The sequence below is a fragment of the Mustelus asterias genome, chromosome 12, assembly GCF_964213995.1.
Source record: "Mustelus asterias chromosome 12, sMusAst1.hap1.1, whole genome shotgun sequence".
NCBI classification, from domain to species: Eukaryota; Metazoa; Chordata; class Chondrichthyes; order Carcharhiniformes; family Triakidae; genus Mustelus; species Mustelus asterias.
Window position 1 is genome coordinate 90,639,052 of NC_135812.1, and position 24,159 is coordinate 90,663,210.

The window sequence follows — 24,159 nt, forward strand, 5'->3', positions numbered from 1 at the left end:
TACCAAAGTTGGTGTCACTGGTGGCTAACATACTATAATGTAAATACACCATTTAACACAGTTACCCAACAGATAATTTCAAAGTGTTAAATTTAGCTGTTCACAGGAACATAAGAAATATGTTCAGTTGGTCATGCGAGCTTTAGTGCTCTGCCATTCAATAAAATTATAGTCGATCTACAATCTCAAATCCACTTTCACATCCAATCCTCACAGTCCATGATTCCCTTAAGAGTTCAAAAATCAATCAATCTCAATGACTGAGTTCTAAAATACAGCATTCCAAAGATTCACAACCCTCTGAGTGAAACAATTTCCCCCCATTCGAGTCCTAAATGATCGATCCCTGATCTTGAGACTATGTCCCTTTGCCTCTCAAGTATCTACCCTGTCAAGCTCTCGCTTATTTATTAGATCACCTCTCATTCTTAACTCCATACAGTAATAGACCCATTCAATGCAATCGCTCCTTAGAAGGACAGCCCTCTCATTCCAGGAATCTCTCATTAACCTCCATTGCACCGACTATATAACAAGCATTCTTTCCATAGTTGGAGACCAAAACTGCAAAGACTTACTTTAGGTGTGACCTCATCAAATCCCTGTATAAAAGTAGCAGATGTTCCTTACTCCAAACCACTTGCAAGAAATGTCAACATATCATTTGTCTTCTTAAATGCTTCCTGTACCTGCATTTCACTAATGTAGCACAAGGACACCCAAATCTCTGAACACCAATATTTGATTGTTCATAAGTAAAATATTGCAGATAACTAGAAATCTGAAATAAAATCAAAAATTGCTGGAAACACTCAGAAAATCAAGGAGCATCTGTGGAGAGAATCAAAACTGACGTTTCAGATTGAGATGAGCATTCATTAGAAATGAATAAAGATGGAAATGGTTTTGAGCCATTAGAAGGAGGAAGGTTGTCTATGATAGGGTTTTAAAAAATTTATTCATGGGGTGTGAGTGTCGTTGGCAGGATCAGCATTTATTGCTAATCCCCAATTGTCCTTGAACTGACTGGCTTGCTGGGCCGTTTCAGAGGGCCTTTAAGAGTCAACCACATTGCAGTGGATCTGGGATCGCATGTAGGCCAGGCCAGGTAAAGATGGCAGATTTCCTTCAAGGACATGAGCGAATCAGATGGGTATTTATGACAATTGTCATCATTAGACCTTTAATTCCAGATTTTTAAAATTGTTTTTTTTTATTGAATTCAAATTTCATTATCTGCCATGGAGTTATTCGGACCTGAGACTGCAGAGCATTACCCTGGGTCTCTGGGCTATTAGTCTAGGAACAATACCATTACAACATCGCCACAAATGCTCCCTGATTTTCTGAGCGCTTCCAAGATTTTTTGGTTTTATTTCAGATTTCCAGTATCTGCAGTATTTTCCGCCATTGAAAAATACTCTGCTTATCTATTAGTATCAAAGTGAATGACCTTTCCTTTCCCCAGGTTATACTCCATCTGCCACCACGACACCCAATAACTTAATCTACAAATATCCCTTTGCAGATTCTTTTGTACCTCCTCACAACTTATTTTCCCACCTAGCTTTGTTTCATCAGCAGAGTTGAATGCATTACATTCAGTCCTCTTATCGGAGTCATTAACACAGATTTTAATCAATTGAGGCCCCATCATAGATTCTTATAGCACCTCATTACTAAGTTTGCTAAACTGAAAAAGAACTGCTTGTTTCTGCTCACTGCTTTCCATCTTTTCATAGAATCATAGAACTACTTGTAACCCCGTGAGCTACTTTTAACTACTTGTAACCCCGTGAGCTCTTACCTTGTGCAATGTTTTGCATGGCACTTAATTGAATGCCCTTTGAAAATCCAAATATACTGAAATCCTCAAAAAATTCTAATAGGGAAGAGTGTTTGAAAAATGCCTCATTAGATCATGTTGGCTGTGCCTAACCATATCAGGATTTTTTAATGGCTGTGTTACCATTTCCTTAATAATGGATTCCAGCATTTCCCCGATGACTGATGTCAAGCTAACTGCCCTGTAGTTCCCCTTTTCCTCTCTCCCTTTAGAACCATAGAACATTACAGCACAGAAACAGGCCTTTTGGCCCTTCTTGCCTGTGCCGAACCATTTTTGTGCCTAGTCCCACTGACCTGCACCATATCCCTCCACATCCCTCTCATCCATGTACCTGTCCAAGTTTTTCTTAAATGTTAAAAGTGAGCCCGCATTCACCACCTCATCTGGCAGCTCATTCCAAACTCCCACCACTCTCTGTGTGAAGAAGCCCCCCCTAATATTCCCTTAAAACTTTTCCCCCCTTTCTTGAACAATTGTGTTATATTTTCTACCCACCAATCCAATGATTCCAGAGTATAGTTTATAGAAACAGCAACAGCATTGTAAACATGAATTTGTCCTTTAAGCAACTAGTACAACTATGAAGCAAGCGTTATTGCAGCACAATAGCCAACGAAGCAATTAGAATGCTGAACTATACAGGCAGAACGTTACAATTTGGTGCAGGTTGAGCTGTAACAAAGTTCTGGTTAGGTGACATCTTGATTACTACATCCAATTTTGTTCAGAGATTTAAGCTTAAAAAAGCACAGAAAAGAAGTATGTGATAGATACCAAGCTCCAACTGCAGGATTCAGGAGAATGAAGAAACTTGGGCTTTTCAATCTCAAAAAGGTGTCCGAAAGGTGGCCCCGGGGTATTGTAAACTATGTGGGACGGATGGATTGAGAAGATTACAAATTAAATTATTACTGTAGGGTAGTAGGGCCCTGGTTCAATCTAGGTAAGTATAGGTCTGATGTCAAGACATCTTTCTTCACTCAGGCTTTATCAACACATGGAATGGACTCCTGGGTAGGACAACATGGAATACTTCTGGATAGTGTCTTTCTGCACAGATCAGAAATGATGGCTAATTATCTCCCTGACCTATATATATCAGTCTGAAAGACATGCTGGTTAGCTGCATTGACCCAAACAGGCGCCGGAGTGTGGCGACTCAGGGAATTTCACAGTAATTTCATTACAGTGTTAATGTAAGCCTTACTTGTGACTAATAAATAAACTTTAACTTTAATGATCCCCTCATATATATGTGGAGGATTCTAACTATGATTTTACATGTAAAAGCAAAAGATTATAATTATATCTGGAACACTCATAATGATGCTGTGTAAATACCAAACTGAAAGAGTCCAATTCAATCATCGGTACAAACTATGCTCAAATGCCTTGGGTTTAAAAATAAAACTATTATAGGTTAGTTACTCTCACAGTCAGCATTTAACCAACCTACTTGACTTAAATGCCCATAAGAGCAAAGCTAACCTGGTAATGAGCCCAACATGCCTCCCAAATGCGAAGTGCCTCTGCTTCAGGAAACTCGCGTTTAAAGCAGAGCAGAATCCACCGATGGCAGAACAGCATCTGGAGTCCATCCTCACCCAGGGATACCAAATGCTGGTAAAAACGGGGGTGCATCAATCTCAGTAACTCTCTCAGGTACAGCTTTTAAAAAAACACAAACACTGCATTTTTAAAAATATCTACATGCATATTAAACATGTATTGTACATGTACAAATGAACTGTACAGCATGCATATTAAATTAATATATACATAATGTATAAATGAACTGTACAATGTTCTTAAACAGGGAGATTTGCCATGATTAAAAAAATTGAGGTCAAAGAAGAGTGCATACATATAATTTAAGAAAAAGTGTTATTTTAAAAAACTGTCATATATATAATAGACAACCTAATAAATCATGCCTCGTTTATAATGCATGATGCAGTAGAGTTACTGGTGCTCTAAATTACCTTTGTTTACACTGTATGAAGGATTCAGAACACCAATGCCAACACTGGAATAACTAGAAATGGGAATGATTTATTCCTAATCATTGAAATCCCGATTCTTTCTAAACCATATACATGAAACTATAAAGCTAAATTTCAGTGACAAGATCCATTCAGTTATTTAAGTGTTATAGAAACATAGGAAATAGGAAGAGGAATAGGCTATTTGGCCCTTTGAGCCTGCTCCACCATTCATTATGACCATGGCTGATCATCCAACTCAATAGCCTGATCCCGCTTTCCCCCATATCCTTTGATTCCCTTCACCCCAAGGGCTATATCTAACTACATCTTGGAAACATACAAAGCTTTGGCTTCACCAGGTTTCTATGGTAGCGAATTCCACAGTCTTACCACTCTCTGGGTGAAGAGATTGCTCCTCGTCTCAGTCCTAAAGAGTTTACCCCATATCAAGAACAAAGAAAATTACAGCACAGGAACAGACCCTTCGGCCCTCCAAGCCTGCACCGACCATGCTGCCCGTCTGAACTAAAACCCCGAGCCCTCTGGGGGCCATAACCCTCTATTCCCATCCTATTCGTGTATTTAATCCTTGGACTATGACCCCTGGTTCTGCTATAAGTATCCAAAATTAATTGCAGTTCTCATCAGAAATCATAAAAACTGAGAGAAATTAAGAAAATACTAAATGAAATCCGTACTGTACTTCATGAGACGTGATATGTCCCCAAGTATCCTACATTGTAAAGGACTTTCAAGACAGCAGCTAATCTTGCTACGAGTATTTGTATTACCTGAAATTTGAAGAGTCATATTAGAATTTAAAAATTCTTCAGAAACTAGTTTAGCTCCCTTCAATCATTTTCATTGTCACTCAAAGAATATTTTTCTCCAGCTGATTTAGGACCTACCAGTTGTCTTTCCATATCATCATCCCGTGGTGAGCTGATGAAGATTGTATTCTGCATTAGTCCGACAAAACACCAAAATGTATCGGATTCATCCCTGACCTCTGACAAGATTGGAGCCACCAAATCAGACATTCCCTGGGAATATCCTATCTCAGGGCTATAAACTGCATAGTTCAGCAAAATCTTCCTGTAAAGATATTAAAATAAATTTGCATAAGTGCTACATTTTCAGAATTTTGATCATTTTTTTTATTCACGTAAAGGATTTGGGATTCAATTATGTTTAAGTATTGTGAATTTTCACAAGTTAGAGAAAAAGACCGCAAGCCCCAGGTATCTGGAGATCATGTAGTCAGACATGGAAACTATTACTGATGCAAAACAGGTGGGTTGTTAAATAAACACAGGTGCTCCCAAATATATGCATGCCATGAAAGCTCTGTAACAGTCGGTGGACTCAAAATGTTAAAACTCTGATTCCCTCTTCACAGATGCTACCAGACCTGCTGAGTGTTTCCACCATTTCCTGTTTTTATTACATGTCGTGAGTTGGATTGGTCGTTCCTGGGGGTTTGCATGGAGCTGGTTTAATGTGTGGGGGTAGTGCAATAATAGTCATGATTGGCAGCATTCTGGTCAACCCCAAATAGGTGCAGAATTCAGGAACCAAGCCCCAATTAAGGAAGAGACAGAAACAAAAGAGACCCACATACTGAGAGGTCAGTTAATCAGGACCAGCAAAGGCTGTGAAGTCAGATAGGTGTATGAAAGCTAAGACAGCAAAGAAATCAAACAGTGAAGGCTGTGAGAAGGTTATTGCAGGAATAGTTAGAAATTACTTTAAGTCGAACAAGATGATTTACTGTTTAAGGCATAGTTTATTAATTATTTGTATTATGAAAATACAAATATGTTTGAAATAAGGAATCCAATCATAATGTTTGCCTCTATGTTCCAGTGCTGTGAAATAAAGCAGCTTAATGATTCTTATCTGGCCTTGTCTCGGTAAGTATTTGCTCATTCTACCTTTGGAAAGATTGAAGAACATGTGCAAAAGTCATGAATATCCATTTACGCTGCTGGGTTACGCTTTAATTAGAGATTGGGCAAAACAGCCATGCCCTCCAATATAAAATGCTCCGGCTGCTGATGGAAGTGAATGGAACCTCTCTATACCCGAAACAATATTTAAAACAAGAACCTGAACATGTAACAATAAGTCATTATTTTTAAAAAGATCGAGGCCATCTGCATAATTTCAATGTAGCCCTGCATGACTCAACCCATTTCCTGTAGTCTTTGTGACATTTTCCACAGTCTCCTCAAAGCTAGATATTGGACATTCCTATGAATCAGTGAAATGTCACTAATTGCCAGGCCATCGATCATGTGGAGTATCTGAGATAAAAAGGGATGACTTGCATTGGTTTGGTTTATCAAATTTTTCAGATGTGTCACAATATAGAATAAATTCCTCTAAAACACAGTCAATGTTACGTAGATAGCATTGACATTAGTTGCGTCAAATTTGAATTTAATGCAAAATTCAATCATAGAATCATAGAAACCCTACAGTGCAGAAAGAGGCCATCCGCCCCATCGAGTCTGCACTGACCACAATCCCACCCAGGCCCTACCCCCATACCCCTACACATTTGCCCGCTAATCCCTCTAACCTATGCATCTCAGGACACTAAGGGGCAATGTTTAGCATGGCCAATCAACCTAACCCGCACATCTTTGGACTGTGGGAGGAAACTGGAGCACCCGGAGGAAACCCACGCAGACACGAGGAGAATGTGCAAACTCCACACAGACAGTGACCCAAGCTGGGAATCGAACCCAGGTCCCTGGAGCTGTGAAGCAGCAGTGCTAACCACTATGCTACCGCGCCGCCCATCCTCTGCTAAATAACAGACATCGTAAAATTGAAAGCATTCTGTTGTTCCGACTATTGCTCGCTGGGTACTTGCAAATTTGAGTGTCATGGTGTCACTTTGTAAAGTTACCTTCAAAACTACTAAATGTACATTGTCACTCACAACAGCCTTACCTCATAGCTTCCACATTGGGGTTGTCTTCCCCTTTGAAGAACAGTTTGGATCGATCAGTCCGAACCACGTCTTTATCAACAGTAAATTGAACTTTTCGCCAAAAATCTTCTTGTTCCTCTGCAGTCATAGACAATCTGCGGAAGGGAAATAATTCAAGCCTCAATTCCTGTAATTCAAACAGCTTGTCTCCTTTATTTCTGTATTGCTGCTTTTACACAGCCATCCGGCAACAAGCTGGAGAAGGATCTGTTGTTACCTTTTCCTTACTTCAGATCTACATAGAACATAGAACAGTGCAGCACAGAACAGGCCCTTCGGCCCACGATGTTGTGCCGAGCTTTATCTGAAACCAAGATCAAGCTATCCCACTCCCTATCATCCTTGGTGTGCTCCATGTGCCTACCCAACAACCGCTTGAAAGTTCCTAAAGTGTCTGACCCCACTATCACTGCAGGCAGTCCATTCCACACCCCAACCACTCTCTGAGTAAAGAACCTACCTCGGACATCCTTCCTATATCTCCCACCATGAACCCTATAGTTATGCCCCCTCGTAATAGCTCCATCCACCCGAGGAAATAGTCTTTGAACGTTCACTCTATCTATCCCCTTCATCATTTTATAAACCTCTATTAAGTCTCCCCTCAACCTCCTCTGCTCCAGAGAGAACAGCCCTGGCTCCCTCAACCTTTCCTCATAAGACCTACCCTCCAAACCAGGCAGCATCCTGGTAAATCTCCTTTGCGCTCTTTCCAGTGCTTCCACATCCTTCTTATAGTGAGGTGACCAGAACTGCACACAATATTCCAAATGTGGTCTCACCAAGGTCCTGTACAGTTGCAGCATAACCCCACGGCTCTTAAACTCCAACCCCCTGTTAATAAAAGCTAACACACTATAGGCCGCCTTCACAGCTCTATCCACTTGAGTGGCAACATTCAGAGATCTGTGGATATGGACCCCAAGATCGCTCTGTTCCTCCACAGTCGTCAGAACCCTACCTTTGACCCTGTAATCCACATTTAAATTTGTCCTACCAAAATTAATCACCTCACACTTATCAGGGTTAAACTCCATCTGCCATTTTTCAGCCCAGTTTTGCATCCTATCTATGTCTCTTTGCAGTCTACAACAGCCCTCCACCTCATCCACTACTCCACCAATCTTGGTGTCATCAGCAAAGTTACTGATCCACCCTTCAGCCCCCTCCTCTAGGTCATTAATAAAAATCACAAATAGCAGAGGACCAAGCACTGATCCCTGTGGCACTCCGCCAGCAACCAGCCTCCAGTCCGAAAATTTTCCATCCACCACCACCCTCTGTCTTCGATCAGATAGCCAGTTACCTATCCAATCGGCCAACTTTCCCTCTATCCCACACCTCCTTACTTTCATCATAAGCCGACCATGGGGGACCTTATGAAACGCCTTACTAAAATCCACGTATATGACATCAACTGCCCTACCTTCATCAACACACTTAGTTACCTCCTCAAAAAATTCTATCAAATTTGTGAGGCACGACTTGTCCTTCACGAATCCGTGCTGACTATCCTGGATTAATCCGCATCTTTCTAAATGGTCGTAAATCCCATCCCCAAGGACCTTTTCCATCAACTTACCAACCACCGAAGTAAGACTAACCGGCCTATAATTACCAGGGTCATTTCTATTCCCTTTCTTAAACAGAGGAACAACATTCGCCATTCTCCAGTCCTCTGGCACCATCCCCGTGGACAGTGAGGACCCAAAGATCAAAGCCAAAGGCTCTGCAATCTCATCCCTTGCCTCCCAAAGAATCCTAGGATATATTTCATCAGGCCCAGGGGACTTATCGACCTTCAGTTTATTCAAAACTGCCAGTACATCCTCCCTCCGAACATCTACTTCCTCCACCCTATTAGCCTGTAACACCCCTTTTAAGTTCATTTTGCTATTCCTTCTCACAAATCTAACTGCTTTGTGCCACTGAAGTGACCAGTAACATACATAGTAACAATGTTTTTAGTAAACTTTGCAAGATTTGATATTTAATTCTTCCTTGACTATTAAATCTAGCACTGCACATCACATCTGCCATTCCAATGTCTTGGAAAAACCGTCCATCACACCCAAGCAACACAATTCATTTAAATCACTCAAAACAACAAGATCATCAACTTGAAACATTAACACTGTTCCTCTCGCCACAGATGCTGCCTGATCTGCTGAGTATTTTCAGCATTTTCTGATTTCCAATCATTATCATTTTGGTAAACTGCCTCCTAATGCTATTTTTATTATATAATTGACACCAATCTCTCCCCTTCACATCTGTTGGACCTTTCACACAGATATAGAAGGATACTCCTCCAATACGGAAGATATTTCACAGTAAGAAGTCTCACAACACCAGGCCAAAGTCCAACAGGTCTACCTGGCAGCACAAGCCACCAGCCCCCGGAGCGCCGCTCCCCCACCAGGCAAGTGGGAGAACCTGCTCACAAACAGGGCACACAAAGACACAAACACAATCCACAAAACAATGGCTGGAATGTGAGTCTTCACAGGCAATCAAGCCTCAAAGGTACAGACAATGTGAGTGAAGAGAGGGTTAAGCACAGGTTAAAGAGATGTGTATTGTCTCCAGCCAGGACGGTTAGAGAGATTTTGCAAGCCCAGGCAAGTCTTGGGGGTTACAAATAGTGTGACATGAACCCAAGAACCCCTTTAAGACTTGATTACCTGTAAAGACCCGCATTCCAACCACCACTCTGCAAATCGAGTTTGTGTCTCCACACGCCCCGCCCGTGAACAGAACTCCCACCCACCCGACGAAGGAGCAGCGCCCCGAAAGCCAGCGGCCCGCGCCACCAAACAAACCTGCTGGACCCCAACCTGGTGTTGTGAGACTTCCCACCGCGTTTACCCCAGTCCAATGCCGGCATCTCCACATTGAAGTTATTTCACACAGAACTTATCCCTTCTCAGCGCCATTGTACCCAGTCCACATCTCCTCCTGTACTTAACGACTAAGAAAGTTGATTTATTTTACCCTTCCACAACTTCCATTACATCCACACTTTCTAAAGTTACAGCAAGTTCTGTAATCAAATTAACCACCACCTTGAATGTTCTGGCCAAGGTTACGCCAAGGATTGTCACCAGACATATTTACCATATTAGTACCTTACATTATTGGGGATGAAACACATTTAAAAAGGTAATAAAAATAGCATAACATGCTTGTGCAATAACCCTTAATGTGTCATCTCAAATTTCTCTCACCAAGATTAACAGAGCTATAATCACCAATTATTTACCAAATATTGTTCAAAATGCTCTTTTCAAATATCCAAGTTCACAGGACCACATTAAAATTACATCACAGAAACAGATTATTCAGCCCCAACCAATGATGATGTTTATCCCTCACACAAGCAGGGTCGCTAATCCATGTGCCTATCCTGAATCCATATCCTTTTAACCCCCATTTAATCTATTCTTAAATCTTTACATTGCCTCTCCTTTAACCATTAGCTTTTTGGTGAATTCCACAGCTTCATAACTTTCAGTTTCTCATCTTGCACTTTTCACTGTTCTATCGATAACAGTCCCACATTTTCTAAATCTTTTACTTACACACTTCCTAGACAGCACCCCAGTGAATGACCTGTCGATTGCTTCAACATTCTTAAGGAGTTGAACCCCAAAACGCTCAACACCCAAACCATGGACATGATCTATAATTGCACTGCTGGGGTATTGTAAGTCAACGTGGAATGGAAATTTTGCATGACCACAATTACATTTTTCCAAAATTCTGAAGAGAACACTGCAGTATGACTGTTGGCACAGCCCTTCTATTTTCTGTACCTTTACAGGTTTGCTCTTGCATGCATTATCATAATCAATACATTTATTTGTTAGCTTTCCCTTAAAGTTGAAAATGTCACTGTAAACTGAAACAATAATCAAAGGTTCAATCAAACCCAATGTTCTATGCCAAAACTACAGACTCTGAATACTTACAGCAGCGGACCCAAAGCAACCCTGAAGCCCGGACCCGCTAGACATCTAGTGTAGCAACAGATGTTGAGTGAACCTATCACAATTATGATTGCACTTCTTGAACTAAAATGTGAAAAATAAATGCCAGTAATTTCCAACATATATCGAGAAGTCAAAAAATATAAATTATATTTTTGACACAATGTTGATAGTGGCGTAGCTAATGAACACAAATGTTGAAAAGCAAAATTGCTCCTTTATAGCAAGTCATAATTGAACCCAGGAGAACTATCCTGAAATATTTTATGAAATATAACAACATTTCCTTTCAGTGTTGTTTTAAGCTTTGACTTTATTTTTTATTTATAATGGAAAATATGATTTCAGATAAACAAGGCAAGGGTTCTGCAGTTCTTGGCATTTCCTCAGTTCGATATTTTAATAAAACGGCACGGTGGTATAGTGGTTAGCACTGCTGCCTCACAGGGCCAGGAACCCGGGTTCAATTCCGGCCTTGCGTGACTGTGTGGAGTTTGCATGTTCTCCCTGTGTCTGCATGGGTTTCCTTCCACAGTCCAAAGATGTGCAGGTTAGGTTGATTGGCGATGCTAAATTACCCCTTAGTGTCAGGGTGATTAGTACGATAAAGATGTGGGGTTACGGGGATAAGGCCAGAGTGGGATTGTTGTTGGTGCAGGGTCAATGGGCCAAATGGCCTCCTTCTGCATTGTAGGGATTCTATGGTTCTATGAAGATCACTAACAAAATGTTCAGAAACATAGAAAATAGGAGTCGGCCATTTGGCCCTTTGATCTTGCTATGCCATTCACTGTGAACATGGCTGATCTCCTACTTAAACCCCCTTCCTCCCATATCCTTTGGTCCCTTTCGCACCCAAGAGCTACATCTAACAACTTCTTCTGCAATGTTTTGACCTCAACTGCTTTCTGTGGTAGTGAATTCCACAGCTTACCATTCGGGGTGAAGCAATTTCTCCTCAGCTCAGTCCTAAAAGGTTTACCCCATATCCTTAGATTATGATCTCTGGTCTGGACACACCCATCATCAGGAACATCTTTCCTGCATTGATCTGTTTAGCCCTGTTAGAATTTTGCAGGTTTCTATGAGATCCCACCCATTCTTTTGAACTCCAGCAAATATAATCCTCACTGACACAATCTCTCCTCATACATTAGTTCTATCAACCCAGGAATCAGTCTGGTAAACCTTCATTGCATTCCCTCTGTTGCAAGAATGTCCTTCCTCAGATAAAGAGCCAAAACTGCACACAATATTCCAGGTGTGGCCTTACCAAGGCCTGTATAATTGCAGGAAGACATCCCTGCTCTTGTACTCAGATTTTCTCACTATGAAGGCCAACATACCATTTGCCTTCTTTACTGCTGCTGCACCTGCATGCTTACCTTCAGAGACTGATGTAAGGTGTAACCCACTTCTCGTTGCACATTTCCTCTCTTAATTTATGGCCATTCAGATAATAATTTGCCTTCCTGTTTTTGCTACGAAGTGGATAACCTCATATTTATCCACATTATACTGCATCTGTCATACATTTACCCACTCACTCATCTTGTCCAAATCATGCCAAAACATCTTTGCATCCTCCCCACAGCTCACCCTCCCACCCAGCTTTGTGTCATCTGCAAATTTGGAAATATTACATTTAGTTCCCTTATCTAAATCATTAATATATAATGTGAATAGCTGGGTTCTAGCACCAATCCCTTATGTGCCCCACTAGTCACTGCCTGCCATTTAGAAAAAGACCTGTTTATTCCTGCTCTTTGTTTCCTGTCTGCCAGCCAGTTTTCTATCCATCGCAATACAAAAACCCCATTCCCATGCACTTCAATTTTACACGCTAATCTCTTGTGTGAGACTTTTTCAAATAAACCACATCCACTGGCTCTCCCTCATCAACTCTACTAGTTACATCCTCAAAGAATTCCAGATGACTTGCCAAGCACAATTTTCCTTTCGTAAATCCATGCAGAATCTGTTCAATTCTACCATTGTTTACCAAGTGCTCTGCTATAAAATCTTTGATAATGAACTCCAGAATTTATCCCACTACCAACATCAGGCTAACTGGTCTATAATTCCCTGTTTTCTCTCTACCTCCCTTTTTAACTGGTGTGGTTACATTAGCTACCTCCCAATCTGTAGAAACTGTTCAGAGTCTATAGAATATTGGAAGGTGATCATCAATGCATCCATCGTTTCTAGGGCCACTTTCTTTAGTACTCTGAGATATAGATTATTGGGCTCTGGGGATTTGTTGGCCTTCAATCCCATCAATTTCCCCAATACCAGTTCTTTACTAACACTGATTTCTTTTAGTTTCTCCCTCGCAATAAACCCTGTGTTCCCCAGCATTCCTGCTATGTTATTTGTGTCCTCTTTTATGAAGACAGAACCAAAGTATGTATTTAGCTAGTCAGTCATTTCTTTGTTCCCCATTATAAATTCCATATTTCTGAGAAAACACTTGGTACGTACATGTTCAAAGGTACACTTGGAAACCTTTGTTCAAACTGCCGCGTTCTTTAATGCCACAGTTACAACAGTACTTACCGTTTGCATTTTCCCTACTTTAAAATAATTTTTGCTCTCCTGCTTTTTAATTTAATCATTCCTAGCGATAGACATTCTTGATTCCTGTCATGACTGAGAGGTTTAAGAGTAACTTGTGTTGACATACTTTTCATTTTCCTTTAGAAATTATTCTGCACAATGGTCTACAGAGGCAGTATTTCAAATTAACAACAGATGAAAGACCTACTCTCTACCACACTGTGGCACACTTATTTTTTGAAACTCCAAAAGGCTGTATTGAATAACAGGAAGATAAATACTGTAGAAAGAAGATTTAGTGACAACCAGGCAGTTCCAAAGATATTTACTATAGCTAGCTGCGAAAAAAAAGGTATGGAACAAAAGATTACTTGTATTGTGAACCTGAGTCCTCACCAACAAATAAGCCACCCATTCCCTGACCTTCTTAAAGAACTTGAAGGTGAAATTTGTCTAAGCAAGTAGTGCAAAAAGAACTTGTAATAAATTATAACATTCCAAATGCTCATTTCCACGCAAGTTAATCACTATCAGCCTGTTTCATACTGCTGGCAATATGAGCTAAACCCGCCTTTGATATTAAGAGTTCTTAATAGGAGTGGAAGTACCTTTTTAATAATGTGATCATTGTTAATGACTGCCATCCATTTTTTTTAAATCATTGTAACCTAATTATTACATAAGTGAAGTCTTATTCCTTTAGGTTCTGAATTTTTCAGGGAAATGTTAAAAAAATAATATTTTTCTTTTAAAAATGTACTACTTTTCATTTCTGTGCCTTCTTTTCTCTCCCTCCTAACTTAACTCTTTTTTTAATACCCGAATCTATGTCACAAATTCACCTGCTTCTCAATGCTTTCTATGCTTATTGCCCAGTGTTTAAAGCTGATTGGCTAAGGAGATACCCTGTTGGTTACCCTCAAGTTTCAGAGTACCAACTATGCCATTATAATTTTGCACATTTAACAACTTTGCTGGCACTTTTTCTTTTACACTGAGGGATGCAAGGGTTCATACCTCCCATTGCCTTACCATTATTTGGCAATCTGTCACCTTGTCTTATCCATTATTTCAATTGATATGTATTCTGTTGATGGAGAATAGTTCCAGGAATAAGGAACTTCAGTTATAAAAACAGATTGGAAAAGTTGGGACTGTTTTACATGGAGAAGAGAAGGCTGAGAGAATAGAGTTATCCTCAATCATGAAGAGCCTGGACAGAGTAGATAGGAAGAAACTGTTCCCACTTGTGAAAGGATTGAGAATGAGAGGGCACAGATTTGAAGTAATTGGCAATAGATACAGAAGCGATATGGGGAAAATCTTTTTCATGCAGCGAGTGCTTAAGGTTTTGGAATGAACTCCCTGAGAGTATGGTAGAGGTAGATTAAATCAAGACATTCAAAAGGGCCCTAGACTGCTGTCTGAAAAAGAAGAATGTACAGGGTTACCGGGAGAAGGCAGGGGGAATGGCAATAGGCAAATTGCTCATTCCGTGAGCTGGTACACACATGATGTGCTGAATGGTCTCCTTCTGCACCTTAACAGTTCTGTGATACTGTTTGCATCTCCTTTTTAATTATTTTTTCTTCTTATTATTATTTCTGATTAACAGTGCCAGCCCACCACCCTTTGGGCTGGACTTTATGGCCTCCCTCGCCCCAAAACCGGAAAATCTCGCCTGGGGTCAATGGACCTTTCCATGGTCTGCCCCTCTCATAGAAATCATAGAAACCCTACAGTGCAGAAGGAGGCCATTCGGCCCATCGAGTCTGCACCGACCACAATCCCACCCAGGCCCTACCCCCACATATTTACCCGCTAATCCCACTAACCTACGCATCTCAGGGGCAATTTTTAACCTGGCCAATCAACCTAACCCGCACATCTTTGGACTGTGGGAGGAAACCGGAGCACCCGGAGGAAACCCACGCAGACACGAGGAGAATGTGCAAACTCCACACAGACAGTGACCCGAGCCGGGAATCGAACCCGGGACCCTGGAGCTGTGAAGCAGCAGTGCTAACCACTGTGCTACCGTGCCGCTTCAATTCCCGTGGTAGGTGGGGTGGTAAAATTAGGCCCTTTGTGTTTTTATCTTTTAATCTAGCCTGCAATATTTAACTCATAATCCTGCATTATTTGCCACTATGTTTTTGTTATCTCTTCTAATTACTTCCTCCAGTTCCCCATTTGGTTGCTAATCCACTGTATATCACCCTTTTTTATTATCTTTAGGTTACTGTTATGTCCACCTGAACCCTCATTTCCTTTTCAAGCTCAATTCCCTTTCTACAATTCTATTTATCCTTTCTGCCAGGATCTTGGTCACAGTGTGTTATGCATGCAGACTGTCCCAAATGTACAGTTCTTTTTGTCTGAGTATTAAAAGAAAAAAGACTTGCATTTGTATATGGCACCTTTCAGGACATCTCAAAGTGCTTACAGTCAATGAAATAATTTTGAACATAGGAACACAGGAATTAGGAGAAGTAGTAGGAAAATTCAGCCCTTCGAGCCTGCTCTGCTATTCAATCAGATCATGGTCGATCTCTCCCTGGTCTCAAATCCACCTCCCCAGCTGTTCCCCATATCGCTTTTTTAAAATTAGAAATATATCTATCTTCTTCTTGAAATTATTCAGACTCCATCTCACTATGGGGCAGCGAGTTCCACAACTTCTGCGAGAAACAGTTCCTCCTCATCTCAGTTTTAAATCTACTGTCTCTCAACCTATACCTGTGACCTCTTGTTCGGGATTGCCCCACAAAAGGAAACATTTGGTCTACATTTACTTTATCAATCCCTTTTAAAATGTTATGTCATGTACCTCGATCAGATTCCCTCTCATCCTTCTAAACTCCAGTGAACATTAGCCCAAACTGTTTAATCTCTCCTCATATGTCAACCCTTACATCCCCGGAATCAATCTAGTGAACCTCCTCTGAACTGCCTCCAATGCCACCACATCCTTCCTCAAATAAGACGACCAACACTGGACACAATACTCCAGATGTGGTCTCATCAATACCCTATACAATTGTAACAATACTTCTCTACTTTCATACTCCAGTCCTTTTGCAATAAATGCCAACATTCCCTTTGGCTTTTTTTTTACATGCTGTACCTGACTTTCTGCGATTCATGTGTAGTGCAGTCACTGTTGCAATGTCGGAAACACAGCAGCCAATTTGTGCACAGCAAGTTCCCACAAACAACAGTGTGATAACATCCAGATAATCTGTTTTTGTGATACGATTGGGGAATAAATAATTGCCAGGCAACGAAAGAGAACTCCCATTTTCTTCTTTGAAATGTCTCATGGTACCTTTTACATCTACTAATTTCCTATCAAAGTCATACACCATCTGACTTGGGAAATATATCACTGTTCCTTCACTGCCACTGGGTCAAAATCTAGGAACTCCCTGCTTAACTGCACTGTGGGTGTACCTACATCACATGGACTGCAGTGGTTCAGGAAGGCAGCTCATCACCATCTTCTCAAGGGCAATTAGGTACAGGCAATAAATACTGGCCTAGCCAGCAACACTCACATCCCATGAAGGAAAAAAAGTATATCCTTAAGTTAAAAAAACCCACCAGTCTTGTCAAGTCTGATTTGTATGTGACACCAAAGCCATAGTAATGTGGACGGTTCTTAATTGCTCTCTGAAAAAGCCTAGCATGTCACTCAGTTGCAATAAAAACAGTCTGAGTATTCAGGATAGACCATTTAGGACAGAGGTGAGGAGACATTTCTTCACCCAAAGAGTGGTGTGCCTGTGGAATTCATTACCACAGGAAGTAGTTGATGCCAAAACATTGAATGCATTCAAGAGGTGGCTGGATATAGCACTTGGGGTGAATGGAAGCAAAGGTTATGGGGAGAAAGCAGGATTAGGCAATTGAGTTGGATGATCAGCCATGATCTTAATGAATGGCCGAGTAAGCTCGAAGGGACAAATGGCCTCCTTCTGCTCCTACCTTCTATGTTTCTAAAACTGCTATAAGAAATAAATCCACATGAAACGTAGTGTTCTGGGACAGTGGCTCACCATTGCACTCTCAAGCACAATTAGGGATGGGCAATAAATCTTAGCCACGGCAGCGATGTCCACCCATCCAATCAATGAAGAAAAAAAATTGAGAGAGGAGGTGTGCTCTTGGTTTAATGACTTAGTCGAAAAGGCAACAGTGCAGCTCTCGTGCAGTACTGCACAGAACGCTTTAGGGTTTGCCAATCTCAGGTCATTTCTCAGCTGATAATCGAGCAAACAGTCAACAGCAAATAATTCCTGTGTTGTGAAGAAAGGCCCAAGAAGCCAGTGCTGGCTAGCCGTACATCAAGTTATAAATTACCTTTTTTGCTGAATTTCTTCATATTCTACACGTTTCTGAATCCGCAGAGCTTCCCTTTCTTCTGATGTTGATTCACAGCTATAAAACCCCAACAGAAATGGCCAGACTTCTCCACGAATCGTAGGATCAATACCTCCAAAAAATATTGCCTTTGAATAAAATGTAGAAATCATCATAATTTTTATTTGAACTACACTCTAGCCAAAGTAGTTCCTTTCCCAATAGTAACATCATAGAGAAAATGTAAACATAAAACAGGTAAATGGGTGCTTATATTAAGCTTTCTTGGAGTCTATACAAGCTTTTAGGGCTTTAACTGAAGAAAAGTGAATCAAAGTTTCTTGAAATGAAACCTGTGGAAGTGAGTTCTATCCAAGCTGTTACAAATTTTGGTTAATGCGAATTCTTACAATACAGGGTCTCTCATTGTTCCCATGTTCACAAAAAAGTGAAATTCTGACAAACAAATTTTCAACTCCCATGAACTAGTACCTGCAATTTTAGAATGTGCATGAACAGAAGTAGTGTGAATGGAGGTTAACGTTCTACAGTTTGAACAGTAAAATTGCTATCACATAATACGTACAATGTCACCATCATATTTCGTAACATGATTTGTCAGATTTATTTAAAAATAGAAATAGAAATATAAAGTGCTGGAAAAACTCTTCAAATTTAACTTGAAATCAAGTTTCTCTCTCAACAGATGCTGTGAGACCTGCTAAGTGCTTCTGGCAATTTGTTTTATTTCAGACTGCCAGCATTTGTAGTATTTTGCTTTTATTTAATAACAGAATTGCATACATATGTATGCAATACAAATTAAGTATTACACAGCACAATAAAGTGGTTTAGATGTAATTTGCAAGGAGTTAATTGAACCATTTAGTCTGAACAAATCTCTGCCATTCACAAGTCAATATGCTTCTTTGAAAGAAGTGATATAGTTAAAATAGAGTCCCTGGAGGAATATGTAAGTGCTTGTTAATGAAACTTAGAATGCCCCAGTGCATCATAACAATATGACCCAGGATTTATTTAAAATCTGCTTCTTCAGGTGGAGGCCAAAGGTCCCACAAAACTACTTTGACGAAGAACACAGAACTCTTCCTTTGTCCTAACAAACATTCTTCCAACAACCAACACCTCAAAAAGCTGATCAACTCATCCTTCATCCTACTTCCATTTGTAGGGCCTCGGGGTGAAAAGTGGCTGTTGGATTTGTCTACATAACAGTGCATATTATGCTTTTATATAACATCTTCATGTCCTCAGGCCATTTTCAAAGGGCTTCACAGGCATCACCTCTGAAATGTAGTCTCTCTTAAGTAGGCAAACATAACATCGAGGCACACTGGAAAATTTCACCATCGCACTGAGACAACAACAAATAATGATAATTAGAAGTCTGAAATAAAAGGAAATTGCTAGTATTTAGCAGGTCTGTCAACATATGTAGGGAGTGAAACAGAGACCGCTGCTGGAATTTTATCACCTTGCCTGCACCGAATCGGGGCAGGTGAGGCTCGCAGAACAGAATTCTCTGTTGGCCTTGGGTGGGAATTTATGAGCCTCGTCCAAGCAAGGTCGTAAAATAGCACCCCGCAACTCCGTTCGTTGAATGGTGTCTCGATCACTGGTTAAAGGACCGGCGGAAGGCTCCTGTCAGTTCCGTGGCAAAAACCCAACGGAATCAAGTGGCCACCGTTGAGCCTTTCCCATTAAGGTCTCCGGTGCTGGAAGTCTGCCAAAAGCTGCTGGCCAATCAGAGGCCTCCAGTTCCTCATTCCCATGTACGTCAGTGGTGGCAGTGGGCAGCAAAGCACCAACCAGAGGTCCAGGATCATCGTGGGACCCCAGTCCAGAGGTGAGTGAAGGCAAGATGAGGGTCACACGGGAGTGGGGCAGGGAAGTCGGTGCACTTCCCATTCCCGATGCTGGGTCCCCCCCCCCACCGATCTGGAAGATCAACAGGGTTTATTGAGTGGCATTCCAAGGCCATTTGAAAGCTGCGTGACTCCCGTTTAATTCCTGGGCCATCACTAAATTTCAGTGGACTTAAATACAATGGGTGTCAATTGTCTCATTTATGAGCTTAATAGAGATCCTGCGATTAGGGGCTGGGAATCCCATGTCAACCCTTTCGACCCCCTGCCATAATCAAGGGAGGTTTTACTTGCTGCTGGAGAGTGGCGAAGCTTCTCTTGTGATTAAGTGGGCCAGCCTACCATATTTGCCACCGTGAGGCATGTCCCAGAGTTAACATTTCAAGTTGGTCACCCATCATCAGAGTTCTGATGAATGTTCAGCAGTCCAAACACTGTTTCTCTCTCCAAAGTTTTAGACAGAACTGCTGAAATAAATACATTGCTGGAAGAGAGATAAATGTTGCCAAGGCTTCAGGAGAACTATTCTGCTCTGCCGTGTGTGAAGTGTGTCATTAGATTTATTGTTCACCTTATCAGACAGTTCAACATCTTATCCAAAAGACAGTGCATCACTTCCTCAGTACTGGACTTAAGATTCAGCCTAGATTCTGTGCTGAGATCTATTAAACTTAATGCTACAGAGTTTCACCACTCTTGTGGTTCACCTGACAGAGGCAAGGTTGATTTAATTCTTTTTTTAAATTACAAAATGAATTGCTCTGTCAGAGTATTTTTGGCCTTAATTACTTATGTTTAGGAATCTCTTCAAATCCATATGTTACTCTCCAGCAATGATACATACCAGAATTTTGCCAGTGTTGCCTGGGACCTCAGCTGCGACTAGATGCATCACTGTGTCATTGTCAAGACTCCACAGGCCATCCATCTCCTCAGGTTCAGCATTAATCTTCTCCCTGCTGGTGTAGAACTCCCAGGTCTTGTTGTGGAAAATTAGTGCTTTCCCAAACCCAATTATCACCATAGCCATCACATGCTGATGAAGCAAGGCAGCGACCAGCAACTGTGCCATATGGGACAACACCAGGGCTGACTGATCAAAAAGAATTCTCTACGGAGGCCTACTAGCGCTTTAAATAGGCTAATACAAATTATTTTTAAAATTAAAAAAAAAGGTGAAATTCAAAATGGATCAATATCAATAAATACATTTTGTTATATAAAAAACGTAGATCTCAGAATCTATTGGATATACAGTAATTAAATTCTACTTTATCCTGCTCCAAGTCAGGCCATTCGATTAAAAAAAATGAACAACTTTTCATAAAAAAATAATCATTCTTCTGCAGCATGATCCGCAGCAACATGGTTGATTAATTGTGCAGTGGGAGGTGGGAACGCTACATAGATAGGAACAGGTGCTACAGAACCATCTCTAGCTGCAGAGCTGAGCACAAGAATAGAGATGTGCTGCAGGGATACCAGCAGTGAAAGGGTGCACATTGGAATTACATTTCCACAACAAGAGCTGGGAATTGTGTACCAGCAGGGAGAAGATTAATGCTGAACTGGAGGAAATGAATAGCTGGTATAGCCTTGACAATGAAACAGTTTATATAGGCAAATGCCATGTTAAATGTGAACATGAGGCATGATGATGAGAAAAAGTTGACACACAGAGTGTCAAAAGCTCCGAAGTGTTCTGAGTTCAATTCAGCATCATTTCCAAAGTTAAGTCTTGCAACGGGTAATACTTGGATCTATGAAGTATAAGTTTCATTATAAAGTTGCATAAATACTGGGTTAACCGTAATAAGACTAAATGTATTGTAGCCAAGTACATCACTGCTTACCTCCAGCAGTCATTCAAAGGGCACCAAGACGACAAATGGCAGACAGCAAATTAATGCAGGACAAATATATATATAATTTAATTCTTCACAAAAAATATCCTGCACTTCTCAATATTTGCTTCAGCAGAATCCGGGTGAGAGGATGGGTAGAAAACTGCAGACTTCTCCATGGTCTCCCTGCCAATGCTCATTTGTGGCCAGCTGGTATGATATACAAGAGCTAGATTGTGATACAAGGCACAGCCAAATTTTCCTGCTTCCTTTCAACAAGGCACCTCATTTCAGTGCCGTGTCCAATGACAAAGCCAAGATCAGCAGCTAGTTGCCTGGAGGAACATAGCTTGTGGCTAAGTTTCAAAAATCTTCCAGCCCGTGGACACGACGTGCTAAACATGCTACACTGCTGCTTGTTCTATTATTCCCCAATTGAAGGTCTATTTGGGGAAATGAAAGGTTTGTTTTGTTTTGACAGTAAATATGAAACCTTATTTGGGCAATTCTCAATTACAAATCGTCAAGCAGCCCAGAAGGACGTTCTTGAACAAAAAAGGCAAGTAGAATAAGAATATTAGCATTTCCTTTATTTCAAGAAGCTGAATTCAGGCACAAGTAGATAAGAATCACTTATGAGTAACTTCTGCATGCAGCCAACATATTAGAACGGATACATTCCATTACCAGTTTTGCTAGTGTATAGATTTAGCTTTCCAATCAAACTTCTATTCTATATTCCAGCATATTACCAGTACAAGAATTCTCAACTGTGGGCTATCTGCTAAATCTGAATAGAGCACTTAGTTTCTTCCCTAAGTCACTTACATTATAGATTTTGTATTTCCTATAGAAGATGAAATGTAAACAGGAGAAAACATGTAGGAGGAAGAACTGAGCAGGAACATGCAAGAATGCAAGCGGTGGTGAGACAAGAGAAGAAAAGAAAAGGTGAGTGCACAAATGCAATAAGGTAGATGGGTAGCTTGTTCTTTGATTTGATTTATTATTGTCACATGTATTAACATACAGTGAAAAGTATTGTTTCTTGCGCGCTATACAGACAAAACATACTGTTCATAGAGAAGGAAACGAGAGAGTGCAGAATGTAGTGTTACAGTCATAGCTAGGTTGTAGAGAAAGATCAACTTAATGCAAGGTAAGTCCATTCAAAAGTCTGACAGTAGCAGGGAAGAAGCTGTTCTTGAGTCAGTTGGTACATGACCTCAGACTTTTGTATCTTTTTCCCGAAGGAAGAAGGTGGAAGAGAGAATGTCCGGGGTGCGTGGGGTCCTTAATTATGCTGGCTGCTTTGCCGAAGCAGCAGGAACTGTAGACAGAGTCAATGGATGGGAGACTGGTTTGCGTGATGGATTGGGCTACATTCACAACCTTTTGTAGTTCCTTTCGGTCTTGGGCAGAGCAGGAGCCATTCTCGTGATACAACCAGAAAGAATGCTTTCTATGGTGCATCTGTAAAAGTTGGTGAAAGTCGTAGCTGACATGCCAAATTTCCTTAGTCTTCCGAGAAAGCAGAGGCATTGGTGGGCTTTCCTAACTATAGTGTCGGCATGGGGGGACTAGGACAGGTTGTTGGTGATCTGGACATCTAAAAACCTGAAGCTCTCGACCCTTTCTACTTCGTCCCCATTGATGTAGACAGGGGCATGTTCTCCTTTACGCTTCCTGAAGTCGATGAGAATTTCCTTTGTTTTGTTGACATTGAGGGAGAGATTATTGTTGCCGCACCAGTTCACCAGATTCTCTATCTCATTCCTGTACTCTGTCTCATCATTGTTTGAGATCCAACCCATTATGGTGGTGTCGTCAGCAAACTTGAAAATTGAATTGGAGGGGAATTTGGCCACACAGTCATAGGTGCACAAGGAGTATAGTAGGGGGCTGAGAACATAGCCTTGTGGGGCACCTGTGTTGAGGATGATTGTGGAGGGGGTGTTGTCTATCCTTACTGATTGTGGTCTGTGAGTTAGGAAGTTCAGGATCCAGTCGCAGAGGGAGGAGTCGAGGCGCAGGCCACGATGTTTGGAGGTGAGTTTCGTGGGAATAATAGTGTTGAAGGCTGAGCTATAGTCAATAAATAGGAATCTGACATAGGTGTCCTTGTTATCTAGGTGTCCCAGGGTTGAGTGCAGGGCCAGAGAGATGGCATCTGCTATGGACCTGTTGTGGCGGTAGGCAAACTGTAGTGGATCCAGGTAGTCTGGGAGGCTGGGATTGATTCGTGCCATGACTAGCCTTTTGAAGCACTTCATAATGATGGATGTCAGAGCCACCAGCCGTTAGTCATTAAGGCACGCTGCTTGGTTTTTCTTAGGTACCGGGATGATGGTCGTCTTCTTGAAGCAGATAAGGACCTCAGATTGTTCTGAGGTTTTGCGATGTCATTCTAGTCAGCTGATAGTAGGTCTTCAAGGTTATCTTGGATTACCTTTCCGTCATCATGTTACTCTGGTGGATCATGGAATTCACTATGGTGAAAATTCAATAACTCAACTTATTGAAGGTTTACCATGGTGCCTCACCGGCATTTTAGGGCCCAGTATGAAATGGAACTGTGAAGCAGCATACTCTTGTGAATGATACCACTTCTCCCTTTTGATGCCCAAAATGAAATGCACCTAATTATCTCTTAGTCCATCACTATTTTTCTCCAAATGCTTGACTCC

The 24,159-nt window shown here is 41.1% G+C and overlaps 1 protein-coding gene across 1 annotated transcript in view; it reads right to left on the minus strand.

The window, feature by feature from the left end:
* The window catches only part of tbc1d16 (TBC1 domain family, member 16), a 100,848-nt gene that overhangs the window by 31,059 nt on the left and 45,630 nt on the right, over window positions 1-24,159 (minus strand). The window contains exons 8-11 of the mRNA XM_078225595.1: window positions 17,743-17,891; window positions 6,796-6,930; window positions 4,743-4,929; window positions 3,338-3,517 (exon numbers count right to left, since the gene is read on the minus strand). Coding sequence (XP_078081721.1) covers window positions 3,338-3,517; window positions 4,743-4,929; window positions 6,796-6,930; window positions 17,743-17,891 — 651 coding nt within the window. The remainder of the gene's footprint in view (window positions 1-3,337; window positions 3,518-4,742; window positions 4,930-6,795; window positions 6,931-17,742; window positions 17,892-24,159) is intronic.